Here is a 17,615-nt window from a genome sequence, read left to right on the forward strand (position 1 = left end):
TAATTGTATACAGCTGTATACTTTGATTTTTATAATTGATTGTGATTTCCTATCTGGATGGCAATACCTTCATGAGATGCTTGTTCACCCATTTTGTGAAGGTCTTTTTCTGTACTCGATCCCGTTCATCTGCAAGACACAAAAAGACTTTTGTCAAATCAGAGAGGAACACTAGAAATCACTAAATGTTATACAACATACTAATTGAAACTTCTGAACTGATAAGTAGTTCTCTTTTATTCTTAGATTATAGTGCTGTACAGAACTTTGTGGTTTCACATTGAAAGGATTTTAGAGAAGCAAAGGCTTAGAGGAATTATCATAAACTTTTTTTTTATTATATTTGCATGCGATATGTCATTATAGTTTTTCATACACTTGTATACTATAAAAACTGAATGTTCAAGAATTAAATCAATCAAAATGCACAACCACTCAAAAGTTTGGGGTAAGATTTTTTTTTTTTTAGACAAAAAAAAAAAAAAAAATAGAATTTTTCATAGAAATTAATTAGAAAAAACTTTAAAGGGATAGTTCACCCAAACATGAAAAATCTGTCCTCATTTACCTTACCGTCAAGTTGCTCCAAACCTGTATAAATTTCTTTGTTCTGCTAAACACAAAGGAAGATATTTTGAAAAATGTATGAAACTGAACAGTTCTGGGGCACCATTGACTTCCATAGTATTTTTTTCCTACTATGGAAGTCAATGGTGCCCCAAAGTGGCCTGGTTACAAACTTTCATCAAAATATCTTCCTTTGTGTTCAGCAGAACAAAGAAATTCAGATTTGGAACAACTTGAGGGTGAGTAAATGATGACAGAATTTTTATTTTTGGGTGAACTATTCCTTTAATTCAGCAATGACACATTAAAGTTGATCAAAAGTGACAGCAAAGACATTTATAATGTTATAAAATATTTCTATTTCAAATATTTGTTATTTTGAACTTTCTATTCATCAAAGAATCCTTAAAAAAAAAGTATCACAGTTTGCACACCTAATCAGCAAATTAGAATGATTTCTGAAGGATCATGTGGCACTGAAGACTGGGTAATGGCTGCTAAAAATTCAGCTTTGCCATCACAGGAATACTTTTTTAAAAATATATTAAAATAGAAAAATTACAATTATTTTAAATTGTAATCATACCCCAAACTTTTGAATGGCAATGTATGTTATGAAGCAGAATTAAATGCTAAATCTAAAACAGTGTTTCTCAGTGGTATTTAATCACCCAAAATTGTGAACTCTGATTGGGTGGGTCCACATCATGAACATGCTGAGCATATCTTAGAGACCACAGTGTAAATTAGTGGTCTATTTGCTTGTTTGAGCACTTCAAAATTTGGTGAAAGTGAACCAAGTGGATGATTTTCACTCTTTTTATTGTAGCTGACTGACTTTATTTTCTTCACTTGAGATCAAACATTTACATTTACTAATGATTACTAGCGCAAAAAAAAGTCTTGAACTAAAATGCTTCTGACTGACTCGCATAAAGTTTTACCATTTTTTTTTCTATTTTTACTAATTTATTTGCTCGTCAATTTGTTTAGAAGCTTTCAAATGTTCCACATTTACCTTCATCTTGAATTACCATCATCAATGTCATCAAATATTTATGTGGAAACTTGCTTCAAGGCGTTCTAAAGAAGTGAGATGTTCCCACCATCCTGAATCTAGTGGGTTTCACAATGATCTTGTGAAATGCTTCATGACTATATGTGAGTGATTCAATGAAATCAGTATTAAAACACCACTTTCAGGTTCCTTTCTGACTATCTGATTATGTTACATTTGAGCTAGCATGAAAGCAATAGGAGAATACAGGAGAATGCATGTGGAGCTGTAGTTAAAAGATATACAGGAAGCACATCAGCTCTCTGTCACAAGATAAAGCACTAGATTGATGATATTTCTGATGACCAGAAAGCATGACTCAACTTCAACAAAGAAAAATTCTTGAACTTGTGATAAACCTCCAAAAGTTCACTTTATCACCATTTTATCAAAACATTACAAGATAACACAATACAGGACAACTAGCTGTATAGCAAAACAACTGCAAGGCATTGGATGCATGTTGTTGTTCTGTCATTCTGTTGCCATGGTCACCACGCCAGTTGGCATCACTATACCACTTCCTGTTTCTTAAAACTCATGCGATCACGAAAACCAATTCCTGTGATAGCATAATGACTCATTGTATTAAGTCCTTTATGAAACAATACACATCTATCTAGTCAACCACAACTGAGGAATCCTATGTTACATTTTTACACTGCATAAACACACTTGTTATCATGTTGATAATCCTAAAAAAATCAGAAGCATGTGGAGACATGTCACAAATGGTGCGTTTTACCACAATCTTGAGCATCTGTAAGTCAAAGTGATAATTTCCATCAGTGGACTGGTCTGAGAACAGCCCTAAAGCCGAGGACACACAACGATTTTAAGGCCGATTACGAATGTAAATTGATACTTATGCCTTGCGATCAGTCGGCGATCACAGTCGGTGTTCAAATCCCGTGTGTAAGTATTTAAATCTGCTTCAGTCGCAGGAAACAATCGCTGTGTGTTGAGCACAGTCTTAGAATGTTGTAGCTAGTCATTAAATGTGTGCCCGGCTTAAGACGTATGACCACCTGAATGGTTGCACAGGTCAAAGGCCAGATCAGGGATGCACTTAAAATTCCAAGCAAAATGGTCTGACAGGGAGAAACACAAGATCTGGGGGAAAATGCATACTTGTGCACAGCACTCATTTGACACTCGTAAAACTGAAAGCGTAGTTTGAGGGAATGGAGTTTTACTGTATGAAGTAATAAGTCAATGTGAAATATAGTTAAAAATAAGAGAAGAACATTTACAACGTTTGAGCTGGGCTGTACCCAAACTGTGTGACCTCTTTTCCAACATGCCATGCGTGTGCACACAGGACCACAGCCCAGATTTGGGATCCGCCTTTGCAATGGCCCCTCCCTTTGGAGCCCCAAAATATCAATTTGACATCTTACTTATCATTGGTTGGAAAGATTACAAGTACATTACACCTGTCCAGGGAGGGCCAATTATGATGCAGAATAAATGCATAATGATAAAATAGCTAAAAAAAAAACTCAAATATGTGTCAATCAAAATAAAGCAACATGAATAAAAATAAAAAGGCCAAATTACACATTAAGAATGCAAATTCTAACATAATACTGAAGAACATATCAAGCAAATATTGTAGAAATATTAAATAGGATATCAAAATAGATTTTTAGTGTCTAATAGCTTGCATGAAAGAATGAATAATTTCCATTGTACCTTTTCTTTCATCCATGGCCCTGAGCATCCCCTGGTAAAGACCTTCCTCTGTGAAGACCACATCACTGCCGACACTGTCGGTGGAGTACGTTCTGCACCCTTGATATACAGCCATTCCTGCACTTCTGTTCTTGCTGTGAAACCACAGTTTCGCACTGTCTACCAATGTGTTTAAACCACCTGAGCTGTTTCTTTTCACCCGGTCTGGCGCTTCAAAAAGCAAAAGAGAAGACCCATGCAGGCGAGTGGGTGTGTTCCAAGCCTGCTCGTTTCACCCTCCCTTTTCTCACTTTTCTTCCCCTCCAGTTCTGTTCCTCTCTCTACCTCTTCCTTCTGTTTCCACACTTCTTGCTAAAAACCTGTCTTTAGGCTATAAATACAAAAGCCACCCTCTTTTTGGTTCGGGGTCTCTAATTGTGTGGTTGAAAAAGTGTAAAAACACACACAAAAAACATTGTGGCTGACCACGTGTTGATGGATGATGACATAATGAATAACAAAAAGTAAGTGAAAAAAGAAAACCTAAAAATGTATTGTTCCTTTTTAAATACTATACATAAACTGCTCAGAATCACAAATGCCACACATTTCTTGCATACTTCGAAAATAGTTAACAGCAGCTCACATCTGCAAATACAAGAGAAGCAGCTGCTCTGGGAATGTGACCACTGAAAAGTCTGAAGATGGCACATGAACGCGTCCTAATTAAATGATCTGTACACTAAAAGCAAAATCTCACCACAAAGTGACAAACCAATCAGAACATATTTGATGTTTAATATACAGCATTTTGGACTATTCAGATTTCACTGTGGGCGGAGCTACTCAGAGCGACAGCACAGAAATAGAATCAAGCTGCTTTTTGACTTGGTCATGGTTGTGGCTGGTTAGGACAAAAACTTTAACTGGTATGACTTTAAGTGGTATGAGCAAGTTATTTTACTGTACAAGCTACTTTAGTAGCAAGCAATGGAAATAAGTCACCATTTAATGTACCAAGGAAAAATCAAGGCGAGGGTCTGTTTCCATCTGGGTATTCCATCTGTTTGGGATGGGGAGGAGGGGTTGGTGTTCCACCAACCGGGAAATCCCACTCATGAGGGAAAATGTGACTAATTTCAGGAGTCACACAGAAAGGCTCTTGTAGTCTCAAGTAGGAGGTTCAGATTTTCAGTCAGGAGTCGCTGATGCTCTTTGATTGATGTAGATAGACACAACAAAGACATTATTTCATGCAGTCCTGCCAAAGTCATCCTAGACAGGCAAAAATGTGGCTGAACACAAGAGAATCCCTGTGCATGTGTGGTTGCAATAAACCCTCCTAAAGGCAGCATTTGAAACAAGCACGCATGAATACAAACAGATGATGCAAAGATTCAAAGAGTCTCTCTGTCTCTCTTGCCATGAACAACAGACCCCTTCTATCAGCTGGACAAAAAATGACAAGCAAGATGCGAATAAGATGTCTCTTTGAAGTGTGTGTCTGTGCATATGTTCGAGATCACTGGAAGGAGTGAGAGGAGTCATATTCCTAAGTGCACAGGTGAGACCCCCTAACCTCACAGACAATCCATCTCTATCCATGTTGGAATAGAGGATTCTTTGCATTGCAGCTTGGAGCTGTGGCCTGTTTAGGCTTGAGCTGGAAGACCTGCTGCTATTACCCATCTGCCTTGACTGGAGTCAGTGCTAACAAGAGCCACTAGCAGTGTTTTCTATGTTTACAGCTACACAACAAATGTAATGAGATGAGCTAAAATATGAAATGCAACTTAATCGGATCACAAGTGGACAGCACTAAATAAATACAGGTGCAAACAAGGTCTAAAACGTTTTGAGATTGTCCACTTTCGACCACTTCCAGAAGTAGTTGAAAACACATTTAACCGGATTGCTTTCATAGTGTAAATGCTCATGTGGTCAAATGCATTTGAACAGTTACAAAAGACCACAAAAGAAAACATTACGGGAATGGCGTAAGCCAGACGGGATTTAAACTTTGTTGGCTGACGAATCAAGTTTTGTTTGAAGACAAAAAAAAAAAAAAAAAATGTACCAAGCACAATGTTCTCCTGATTTCTAACACACTCACAATGTTTGGCTTCGTCTTGCAAAAATTTTTTTAACAATAACTAGTGAAATACTGCTTCAGAGTGTTATGAATCTTTTGAGTTGAATCAGTGATTCGGATCACGCATCAAGCCGCCAAACTGCTGAAATCATGTGACTCTGGCGCTCCGATCCACTGATTTGATTCGTAAAGCTCCGAAGCTTCAAGAAGCAGTGTTATGAAATCGGCCATCACTAGATATTGTTAAAAAGTCTTTTTTTTTTTTTTTTGGTGCAAAAAAAATATTCTCGTCGCTTTATAATATTAAGATAGAACCACCATGAACTGATTTAAAAATGTTTTTAGTACCTTTTTGGATCTTGAGAGAGGAAGTACCATTGCTGTCTATGCAGGCCTCGCTGAGCCATCGGATTTAATCAAAAATATCTTAATTTGTGTTCCGAAGATGAACAAAAGTCTTATGGGTGTAGAACGACATAAGGTTGAGTAATAAATGACATTATTTTCATTTTTGGGTGAACTAACTCTTTAAAACACCAGGTGTAAACGGGAATGTGGCTCCCTCATCGACTTGTGATCCGATCAACCAAAAACGCATCTTAATACCAGGGGTAAACAGAGCCTATAAATAACACATCTGCACACAGAAATCTTGATTGTCAGATCTTTTTTTTTTTTTTTTTTTTTAAATGAATCATGCACAAGATTCCAAGTTATCTGTCTAAATCAGTCTGATGATTCCACTGAATGAACCCAGAGTTTGTCAGAGCTTTTTACTGAATTACTGACATCTGACAAATGTTTAACCACGTCCCAATGGAAATTAACCAAAATTATTGCTGTATATTTGTGAGAATTGTATCAGTGTGATGAACAAATTATATAATCAAGTTAAATTAATTAAATTAAAACTGAATTTTATTTAAGAATGAAAGCAAACAGATTTCTGCAGTTATAAATCCTTTAGTGTCAGAATCACTAGTAATCATCAAAGAAACTGTTATACATACAGTAAAACAACCTATCTGTGTAATATAACTATCTACTGTGAACTGCTTTAAGAATAACCAAACAATTTTGAAGATGCTCAAAAGACTAAATTTTATAAAAGTCTTTTAGAGCCATTTGAAAGGAATTTGTCCTCGGGTTAATTCCTTAGTCCTTATGCAAGTCACAAAATACCTCTGAGCAGTAAGAACGTGTATGCACAGGTACCAAATGTGTTTGACTCCAGGCATCGCAAGTTCAGCACTATTTGAGAGCACCATAACAAAACACACAGACCATACACATTTAATCCTTTATAAAAACATACCCATCATACAGATAATACAACTCAGTATTCAGATTATATGTGTGATGTGATGTGATGTGAAGATGTAAACAGGAAAAGGGCAAAGAGTGTGAAAATTTGACAGTTTTACGGATGGTGCCAGATTCTGCAGACACTGGAATTTGATTTTCTCTGAAGTGTTCTTTTCTAAAACAAAATCAGATCAAAGGTCATTTGTTTAGTTGAAAAAGCATGCAGAAATGTGATTTGATAGATGGGGCAGATGGAGCTCCGTAACCCCAAACTGTCAACCGCTCATTCCTGACCTGCACGCACCTACTATCATCATACACTCAAGCAGTAACTCATCCTACATCAGGTACATAATGCCGCTGCTCCTTACAATGACTTACAATAACTCTTATGACAGGTTCACACCAACGACCACTCCTCCAACAACCAGTCAGACTTGTGACAACATGTTCTAGTTAATTCATAAACAAGGCTGGATTGCTAGCAAAAGATGTTCTGGTCTGCCTTCTTTCACATTCCCTCAAGCATTCACTTGCATAAAAGGCCCTGATTTATGATGCAGAAATAGAGTCTGGAAAACTTACTGAAACAAGCCTACATTTACGTTTTAGATGGAAACAGAATAGTTGTCAAATTATTCTATAAATCATTTTATTGGACAGATAAAATGAAAATAAAATTGAGAAAAATACAGTGCTATGGTTACTGGAACAGCATGAAAAGGAATGCTTTAAGAAAGAAGTTGATACGCCTAACAAAATGTCTCCCTCTAGTGGCCACTGTTCCAATTCGATAGAACAAAGCACTTAAAACACTTTATCACTTAATTAATAAAGACAAGGACCATAATTCTTGTATCATTTTCGCACATTTATCTTTGTACACTGGTGTTCCTCGCAGCTGGTATGTCTAAACCTTTTTCAGACAGTCACTTAGTTTCAGTGGAAAATGAAAGATGACCGGTTACTGAGGCAACAGACCCAAACATACAGAAGCTGTGAGGAACAAGCCGCCAATATTTTTAGAGTCATTGCGGTTTTGGTCCAGCGAGGCGCACTTTTCCAAAGTGAGGAGATGCTGAGATGCAATTTTTCCTCTAACAATACGCACATATGTTTATAGTTAGTGAAACAACTTATTTACAGAACCCAGAAAGAAAAAAGAAAAAAAAAAAAGAAAAAAAGATTTATACACACACACACACACACACACACACACACACACACACACACACACAACTAGTCAAACGTTAGGAATAATTACTTTAATATTAAAAATACTGTAAAAATACATTTAAAATATTATTATTATTTTTTTTTTAAAGAAGTCTCTCATGCTCACCAAGGCTGTATCGTGTCACATGATCCTTCTGAAATCAGTCTAATATGCTGATTTGCTTCACAGTTATTATCAATTTCTATTTAAAGCATAATTTAATGTATATATAGGGCTACTTGCTGAATAAATGTATTTTTTAATCTTCCTCAGCCCAAAGTTTCCGATGGTTTACACAAAAAAAGCAGCAAAAACCCATTTCAACATTGATAACAGATGTATCTTGAGAAGGATCACGTGACACTCCAGACTGGCATAACGATGCTGAAAATTCAGCTTTGCCATCACATGAATAAATTACATTTTAAAATATATTTAAATAGAAGCAGTTCTTTTTTTAAATCGTAATAATATTTCACAATATTACTGTTTTTACTGTATTTTTGATCAATTAAATAGACTACAGCCTTGGTGAGCATAAGAGACTTTTTTTTCAAAAACATTTAAAAATCTTTATTGTATATACACAGCTGTAATTTGTATATTTTTCTAATTTTGTCTTTTTAATTGTATATCCTATACATTGTTATATTCATTCATTTATTAAATTTATCATATTAATTAATATATCATTAATAATTTCTCAGTTAATTATACACTGTATTATAAATAGACATTTACTTTTTCAGCACTAAGGTTTTTATTTTTTTTTCATTTGTAATTATATATATATATATATATATATATATATATATATATATATATATATATATATATATATATTTATATATATATTAAACTAGCCAATTTAAATTTTATCCTTTCTTCTTTGTTTGTTATCATTTTAATCATCTTTTAGCCGTTCAATTAAATAGTTCTGTGGTGTGGGAAATTAATTTTAACTGTGCTCGTATATGCAGCAACATTGCTCGTGTGATATCGCTGTAATATTCCATGTACGCCTATATTCTGACTCCATGTAGGCTATATTATATTAATAATTAGGCCTTTAATTAGGAAATGCTATTAAAAAATGTTTAAAATTGTAATGTAAATATTTTAAACTACAGGACACATTACCAAATCACATAATGGCATGTCAACTACAGGCTACCTATAATGGAAATGTTTTCACAATAAGCATGCTTGAGCGTAATGTCATCGAACCACACACACACACACACACACACACACACACACACACGCACACACACAATTTACATATTGAGTTCCCTAACATGCAGGACAGTATTTAAGAATGTTTATTACACTGGCACAAAACAGGTTAACTACACAACACCCCTTTCCTCCCCCCTTAACTAAACAACACATGCGCGCGCGCACCCTCACAGACAGTTATCGCCCCCCTCGATCGAACTCCTCCTATTCGCCTGATGCATTCGGCAAAAATCGGTGCCTCAGTAGCTACATCACCTACCTGCGCAGCACATGCGGCTGTATAAATGCGGTCCGACTTCACCGCAGCTCATCTCGTGAATGTAGTTCCCACGTCCGTAAATCACATCCAGGCTGAATATAGCGAGACACGGCGCAGCTGCCGCGGACATGTCACCCGCGCCAGCCATGTTCACAGAGGATAAACTGTTGCGCTCCCTCTGTGGTTTAGTTTAGTTCCCCAAACTCTGTATCAGCCGCGCACGTTTGGATTCATTTGTTTTTGGGACTGAAAAACGAAGGGGCGTCTCACTGGGAAAGCAGTGAAAGCTTCACCTCAATACTAGCCCAACCCATCGCAATGTGTTTGAAGCTGCGCTCATTCTGCTCGAGCTCCGGGACAAACTCTTCTCCCGGGCTGCCATTGAAATGTGATTCCTCCCATATGGGCTTTTCGCCGCTGTTACTGGTTAAGGGAAAGTTTTTTCATTTTCTTTCTTTTTTTCTAAAACATTTAGAATTCATTCGTCTTTTCCCATATAATTCGTAACACATCCTGAAACAACGTGTGAAAGGAGAAAAATATCTAATTATCTATTTGGAAACACATTCAAAGCAGTTTAACTTTCGAAAGCAGTTATTGCTTTAGGGGCTAAGATAAGAAATTTCATATAACATATCGATTATATTACCAGGTTACTAATTATAGTTAAGGTAAATTAATTTGACTGCTTTAAAACTACAAGCAATCTCGACGTTTTAGTAACTAATAATAGCTCACTAACCAAAGTCAAGTTCGTAGAGGAGGTAACTATAGCAACAGTACGCCTCTCGAACGATTTCCATTCAGTGTGGGACTGAAAGCTACAAATTATCACTTTGTTATACATTTCACTGTTTAAAAAAGTCTTTAACATAGTAGACGGTTAAGTGCAGTGCTATAAAGGCGCCAAAATAGTCTTTTGGAAGCGCGAAAAGAACCTGAGGGCTCCGGAAATACAGAAAGTCCTCATAAAAGTCTTGCGTAATTCCAACACTGGTGATATACGGATGTTAGGCAACAGGTGTCAAGTCATAAATTCATCAGGAAAATGTCCTGATATGTAGAAGCAGGATCTGTTGCACAATTTAAGATTGCAAGCAAATAGTTGAACCCAATCTTAGTTATCATAAATCGCTTGTACAAACAACAAAGTTGAACCAAAGTGCCTTGAGCAGAGATACACAGCAATACAATTTAAGAAGCAATACATAATGAAACTAAAATGATTTGGAAAATGGAGAGCTTTTTAATGCTGCTATATTTAGTTTTTTGTTCACTAAGGATTTTCTAAACTAAATGTGTTTTACTTTGTGAGGTAGTGTGACTGATGTTCAAAGACTCTGTTGGAGTGCAGGTAATTCAATATTTGAATAGGGATGCAAACAAAGGCGGTGTCAATACAGGTGGGACACGTTGAGCTGGCGATATGGTTGTGAGATGAGCTCATGCTCAATAGAAACATGAATTAAGATTTTCCCCCAACTACACTTCCAATTCACAGCATTTAAACTGCTCACAAAAGAACAAACTCACCTTAGGGAATTTCTTCTTTCCTCTCTAGCATCCTTACTGTAGATATACCATTATTTTCTTTAAATCTGCATTGAAATATGTGTTATGATGTGAAGAGCTATGTTATACAATGAGACTTGACTTATAAAAGCCAGTAAAAATAAATTATATAATTCATGCATTTAATGAAAACAGATGAATGGGGTGGGTAACAAAACAGACTGACTCAAACCAAAAGCTTTCAGAATCACGAAGACGATTTGTGATGTTTGTGAGTCATTCAACATAAGAACTTCATTTGAGGGAATTCTTCATAGTTGACGCATTCAGAAAATCTGACTCACTATACCACAATGCATCTGCAACAGGACTATGAGCATCTCTGGTTTTGTGTACAAAAAGCCTTTTACCTCAGGAATTCACACTGAACTATCTTACAATTCACACAGTACAATCTTACCGTTACGTTTAAAATACATCATGTTTGGTTTTCACATACCAGACTTGTTATTCCACCCGACTACAAAACTGCATTTAGCCTTCTAAATGTCCTAAATGGCAAATCTCCAATCTATCTCGCACTGGGATGAACATGCAACATAAGGTAGGCAGATGATCACCCAGATGTGCCAGATTTTTCCACCAATACAGGACTTCTATCCAGTTTCATACAGATCTATTGAATGTTAATGTTCCTGAATGTTTTTCTGCCTGCTTCATGGCTGTTTGACTGTAAGCAAAACATGGTGCTTCAGAAGAATGTGTTATCTAATCATCAGAGTGCATGGGTAACTGACAAATATCTGAAAGATATTTGACTGTTTTGATATTTGTGAAGCTCAGGGAAACATTCTTCATACTAACTAACTATATTATCTAGGTGTGGCATCATGAAAATGTCAAGTCCCTCCTAAAGGTTTCCTTGGTATGATAAAAAGCACTGAAACACTGTATGTATAATACAATGATAAGCTTCTGCAATCTCTTCTTTATGAGGTTTAATTAGGTCTAATCTCTTCCCTATACATTATGGAGCACCCTTGCCAACTTGAAATCTTGAAATCACATTTCATATGATGTATGATGTGATTAACCCAATTATCTTAACCTGATCTAAAGGGCAAGCATAACTATGCTACGAGGTGGTGATTTCATTTGAATTTGTAAAAGGTGAATCATACAAATTCGGTTGAAATCACGTTCCAGGGTGCACCACAAAACAACTGAAAGGGCACTTTACTATTAGCCTTTATTGATTAAAGGGGCAGAGGCTCAAGAAAAGTTTCCTAATAAAAATGCAACGTTTCCTCTCTTTTTTTCAAAGATTTCAAAAATTGTCATGATTTTAGCACTCTGCATTTAAATTAAGTTAAAGGGGTACGTCATCACTGGCAAAATGGGCTTTCAATAAGACTTAGCTGCCTATGCAGTAGAAAGGTGAAAAAAAAAAAAAAAAAAAATGAAATCAGTGCTATAGAGAAAACATAGAAAAAGGCTGTTGTCTTCCCTTTCACTAAATAGGAAGGAAAACTTCAACACCCATAATGCACTGGTCATGTTGCAATCCAGGGCCACTCCCACCAGTCTACAATGTATACGCTTGAACAAAGTCAAATACCTCCTTGCTTTAGTAGAAAATACTTCTTAGCAAACTTATAATGGTGTCGACTTGTATTGTTCCCGGGTGCAAGAATTCAAAGGGTAAACATTTAGCGGGAGTTACTTTAGGTTTCTAATGAAGGATCCAGCATGTTGTGTTAGGCAGTGGCTAAAGGCTGTGAAGAATCATAAATTATAGAGAAAACCCCCCAAAGGAAAATCTGAAAAACCGTGTTTGTAGTCAGCATTTCAAATTGGATTACCATGAACACAGTGTTTTAGGCCAAACGGAGGGGGAACAACTGCAGTTTTATCATAATGCTGTTTAAAGAGTAGACAAATTAAGATACAATTGAGTGAAAAAATATATTTATTATTTTTCAGTGATAAAAATATAATCTTAAATCATTCAAGAGGACAGAAAAGTTAGTCTAAATGATGAATCACCCATAACTAGAATAATTTTAATTATATATATATATATATATATATATATATATATATATATATATATATATATATATATATATATATATATATATATATATTTTTTTTTTTTATTTTACAGAGTACTATATTAACTGGACATAAAGGTTAAAGTATTATTACACCATCATGCTAGGGATATGCGTTGTGATATTTGCTCTTGTATCAAATGAGCACACATCTAATAGCTGACGTGTTTTAAAGCCTCAAGTCAAGAACTTAATGTTGCTCGTGGGTATGATGACGGGTGTTTTGGTTGTATCCAGGATACACACATCACAAGTAAACTGTCGTGGCACTGCGTTCTCTGCAGAGGAAGAGGTTTCTTAATTTAAACTAGCTATGGCAAATTCCTAACATAACCTTCTTTAAACTTGCCACAAGCTGACATTCAAACTCAACCTTACACAACTACCCTTTACTATGGCCAGTGCTCTCTACTCACCTCAACTGAATGACCTTCAGTGATCAAACAGACCGCAGCCGGCCCCGTTTCAACTGGCATACGACCGAATCTCTTAAAACTGACATAACCTTTTGTGTAATCCTTATCACCTGCTTCTGTAGTGAAGAGCAACCGCTAGCACTGTCACCAGTATTCACCTCATAAAACCCCAAATGAGTCAGTATACCCAGAAAAGGGAAGGCATACTAGAATTTTAACAATAGCTCAAGCACAAATGCATAATACCACTCAAAAGTTTAGGGTCCTTAAGATTTATTATTAATATATTAAAAGCTGCATTTATTTAATCAAAAAGCAATATTGTTCAATACTTAGATTTAAATTTAAAATAAATGTTCTATGTGTGATGTCATTGCTGAATTTTACTCCATTAATCTCCAGTCTTTAATGTCTCACAATCCTTTCAAAATTATTTTAATATGCTAGTTTGGTGCTTAGGAAACATTTCTAATTATTATTAATGTTGAAAAGAGTTGCAGCTAAATATTTTAGAGGAAACTGTGATGGGGCTTTTCACACCTGAAATAGTTAACCCTGGGCCATTCTAAACCCCAGGTAAAAGGAATCCTGGGTTATCTTGCTTCACGTTTCACATGGCTCATAATTTATCTGGGGTTAACAATTAATTCTAGGTATTTATAAGCTGACGTTTCACATTGTACATTCCTAAACCCTGGGTTAACGTTCTTAATTTGCTTAGTTGCGGTGTCTGTGTCACTGATTGGATAAACGCAGCACACAACCTGTTTGCATAGGCTAGCTCCAGCATTGCACATCCTCGTATTGCCGACTGTACTATCGAGTTTATACTGAATGGACATTTCAGACTATAAAAGGTAATAATAAAACAATCTCTTCTTCACTCAAATCGTCGCATTTTCTGTCAGTATTTGACATTTTTCCTATCAAACACTTAATTTACTGTTTATATACAAAGTGCAGTGTTTCCTTGACTGTCCAAAGCAGGCAAATAGGAGTACGCGATTGGTTGTTTGTTGCTAGGCATCTAGCTGTAACATTCTAATACCACATAATTTCACACTGTACAAGTTTGGCACCGCAATGCGAGGTTAACACCACAAAAGTGGTACTAACCCTGCTCCAGTGCAGGGTTTCATAACCCCGGGTAAAAAAAGCGGTGCAACCCCTTCTTCTAAATTACAAGTGTGAAATGTTCCTTTTCCCGGGGTTAAAAGCGATGTTTAGAATGACGATAACCCGGGGGTTAAGCGCAGTGTGAAAAGCCCTTATGATGAATAGAAAGGGTAAAAGGACAGCACTGATTTGAAACAGAAATGTTATAAATGTCTTTACTGTCATTTAATGCCTCCTTGCTGAATAAAGGAAAAAAATCTTACTGACCCCAAACTTTTGAACAGTAGTATAAACTAAAATACTCAAACTAAAATAGCTACAGTAAAATATATATTAGGAAATACGATGATGTTTTTTAATCAAGGCGCATCTACTAAAAAATTTGCTACACAACACAAACTGGAGTTTCAGGTTTATCTATAAGACGAGACCACAGGAAAATGCAAAGCTAGTGAACGCTGGCCAGGTGTCTCAATGCAACGTAACCTGTCCTCCAGCGCAGCAGCCTTCATTTACCAGTCAAACAAGCCCTGAGTACATATCTAACACCCAAAGGCCACACCCAGTCCCGATGGCCAAAGTAACAACAGAACAATAGTGAATTGTGCTGAAAATGCAATTAAACTAATTCCATCAACGAACGAGTCATCTGTTTTACGAGGTATATAGCTAGAGTCAAAAGTCTGCAATAAAATAACATGCATTTGTCATTACACTAGTATCCGTACTATTTTTTTTTTTTTTAAATTCCATTTTAAACACATTGAATTCAATTCATTTCCTTTGCTGAACAAAACAGGGAGGTACTTCAAAAACAAAACCAATGAAAACAACACACCAAACCAAGGTCATCAGAGAAATTTTTTTGTTCTTGTTAACGTGACAGAGATGTTTTATTAGAACCTTTCGTTATTATGCAAATAATAGCCATTCAACAGCACAAATAAACACACATTATGTAAATTATGGCTTCCAAGTCAGTATTTACTGTTGGTACAAAAAAATGATCCACGCACTACTGTCTGAAGTGACAGTAACCGAGGACACGCCTATGGACACGGGTCACCTTTCCACACCTATATCTATTTAAATAGACTGACAGATAAAAGGCAGGTTTGAAGGTTAGGATTAAGGTGTGGGCTTTGCCTTCATGCCTACAGAAAAATGTCCCTGCAGTCCTCACAGGATGACTAGCTGATAACAGCTTTTTCATAATGTCTTACAGTAAAACGCCTTAGGCTTAGGCTAACCCTGTCAGGACAACTGAAACCAGGTGGCTCCTTCTAGACACTAAGAATAACAATTTGCATTCTTGACATACCAGTAAGACACTTCTGAATATACAGGGGAAAAAAAACACTGGACATGTTTTTCAACTTGTAGTAGGACACAGACATTCATAAAAATAAAAATGATGATGCATTATGTCAAGTAAAAGGCCCTTAAACCAAAGAACAAAATACAGGTTGTACAACAAACACCTGCCAGAATTGTGAATCAAACCCAAACAAAGTGCTTCAAATGAATGAGCTTTTCGCCACAGGCAACAGCACGCATCTGCAACACATCAAAGGCTGTAACGTCATTCTGCACTGCCCAGACCTTAAAGGGTTAACCCCACAGTTTCAACACACCAGAGGAAAAAAAAAAGAGAGAGAGGGAGGTGTAGAGAGAAACTGAGCAGCACATGTGTACAGAGAGAGCAACAGCACGCAGGACAAGCGCTGTCCGATACTATCAAGAACACAGATACGTGACTTTTTCTAGCTTTTAGCGTGTCAAACTGATTTCATCTTACCTTCGCTGACTCGCTTTCTTCGCTGCATCCATCTCCACACGGCTATCAAGGTGGCCACATGCCCCAAAACCACCAGGGTTGGGAACACAGTTCCAGAAGGGTTTGCCGGCATCGGGCCTGGGATCGAGTTTGTGAGCTCCGCGCACCGGAGCAAGGCTGGAGGTGAAAGGTGAGGGAGGCTAGATAGGAGGGGGGAGGAAGCAGGGGGGCTTTAAATGTACCCAGCAACAAAGTTTCTCCAACTACGAGAGCTCTAAACGACAGCTGCCCCCCCTCCTTCTGTCCTTTTTTATTTTTTCTCCCTGTCTCTCTCTCTCTCAGCCCGTGACTCAGTTGACTGGTAAAAGCATTTGAGCTTCCTCCACCTCCCGCCCTCCTTTCACAACCACTTTCGCCTTGACCAATAGCTCAATGCTTGCATGCTTTTTGTTTTTGTGCTCCGTTTAAGCAGGCTCGCTCACTCCAGTTGGTTCTCTGCAGTCTTATGATTCAGAAGAGATCATGTAGCATGGCAACTACAGTTGTTCTCTTATAATCTACTGTAGGAGTTTTTTTTTTCCTCTCCAGTCAGGCTTGAGTCTCCGGCTCAAGTTAATAATACATGAGTGAGGTTTGTTTTTAGGAGCGCACACACTCATACGCACACAGTCACTTGCCCTCGGCAGCCGATAAGAGTCTGTATCTATTACATAACGTCTTGTGCCAAGGGTTTTTGGTCTGCAATATGAAAAGAATTTGCACTGGATTAACACAGATCAACTATTTTGTCCTATTTCGTGTAAGTGGAAATTTACAACTGTATATAGCATATTAAAGTGAATTTTTGCAGTTTCTCTCATTCATTATGTAACTGCACCGTACTTCCAGCAGTAAATGACTTCCATATGTTTTCCAGCTTTAGCCATGTGCTGTAACTTTCCAGACGCCCCCACAATTAAAAGGCCGCTGTGAATAGGTTCTCATTTCTAAACAGTGGGAACTCAACAAAATTCAAGCAGACTAGACAGATGTCTTAGACTTCCTACAGCAAAGACAAATCAACATATTATTTTATCCTCTGCAGGAGAGAGCTATTGAAATACTGAAAACATGAGAACATCCAGAACCCACAGCACAGTTATCCACTATTACAGTCCTCTTGTACTTAAAGTGCTGTGGTGAAGGATATTATTGTGAATGTTTGATTCCAAATAAATAGTTCATGGCACACCCAAAGTCATAAAACTCCAACACACACCCACATTATGCAT

The 17,615-nt window shown here is 36.9% G+C and overlaps 1 protein-coding gene across 16 annotated transcripts in view; it reads right to left on the reverse strand.

Annotated features, from left to right (window-relative positions):
* The window catches only part of pleca (plectin a), a 94,545-nt gene that overhangs the window by 42,073 nt on the left and 34,857 nt on the right, over nucleotides 1-17,615 (reverse strand). For 5 of the 16 annotated variants that reach the window (XM_067410837.1, XM_067410832.1, XM_067410835.1 and 2 more), the window contains exons 1-2: nucleotides 9,410-9,955; nucleotides 68-129 (exon numbers count right to left, since the gene is read on the reverse strand). In XM_067410837.1, coding sequence (XP_067266938.1) covers nucleotides 68-129; nucleotides 9,410-9,557 — 210 coding nt within the window. In that variant the 5' untranslated portion in view covers nucleotides 9,558-9,955. Of the gene's footprint in view, nucleotides 1-67; nucleotides 130-3,319; nucleotides 3,595-9,409; nucleotides 9,957-16,365; nucleotides 16,567-17,615 lie in introns of those variants that run through there. The other 11 variants (XM_067410840.1, XM_067410838.1, XM_067410836.1 and 8 more) reach the window with 5 other exon arrangements.

The sequence above is a fragment of the Chanodichthys erythropterus genome, chromosome 15 (assembly GCF_024489055.1).
Source record: "Chanodichthys erythropterus isolate Z2021 chromosome 15, ASM2448905v1, whole genome shotgun sequence".
Classification (NCBI taxonomy): Eukaryota; Metazoa; Chordata; class Actinopteri; order Cypriniformes; family Xenocyprididae; genus Chanodichthys; species Chanodichthys erythropterus.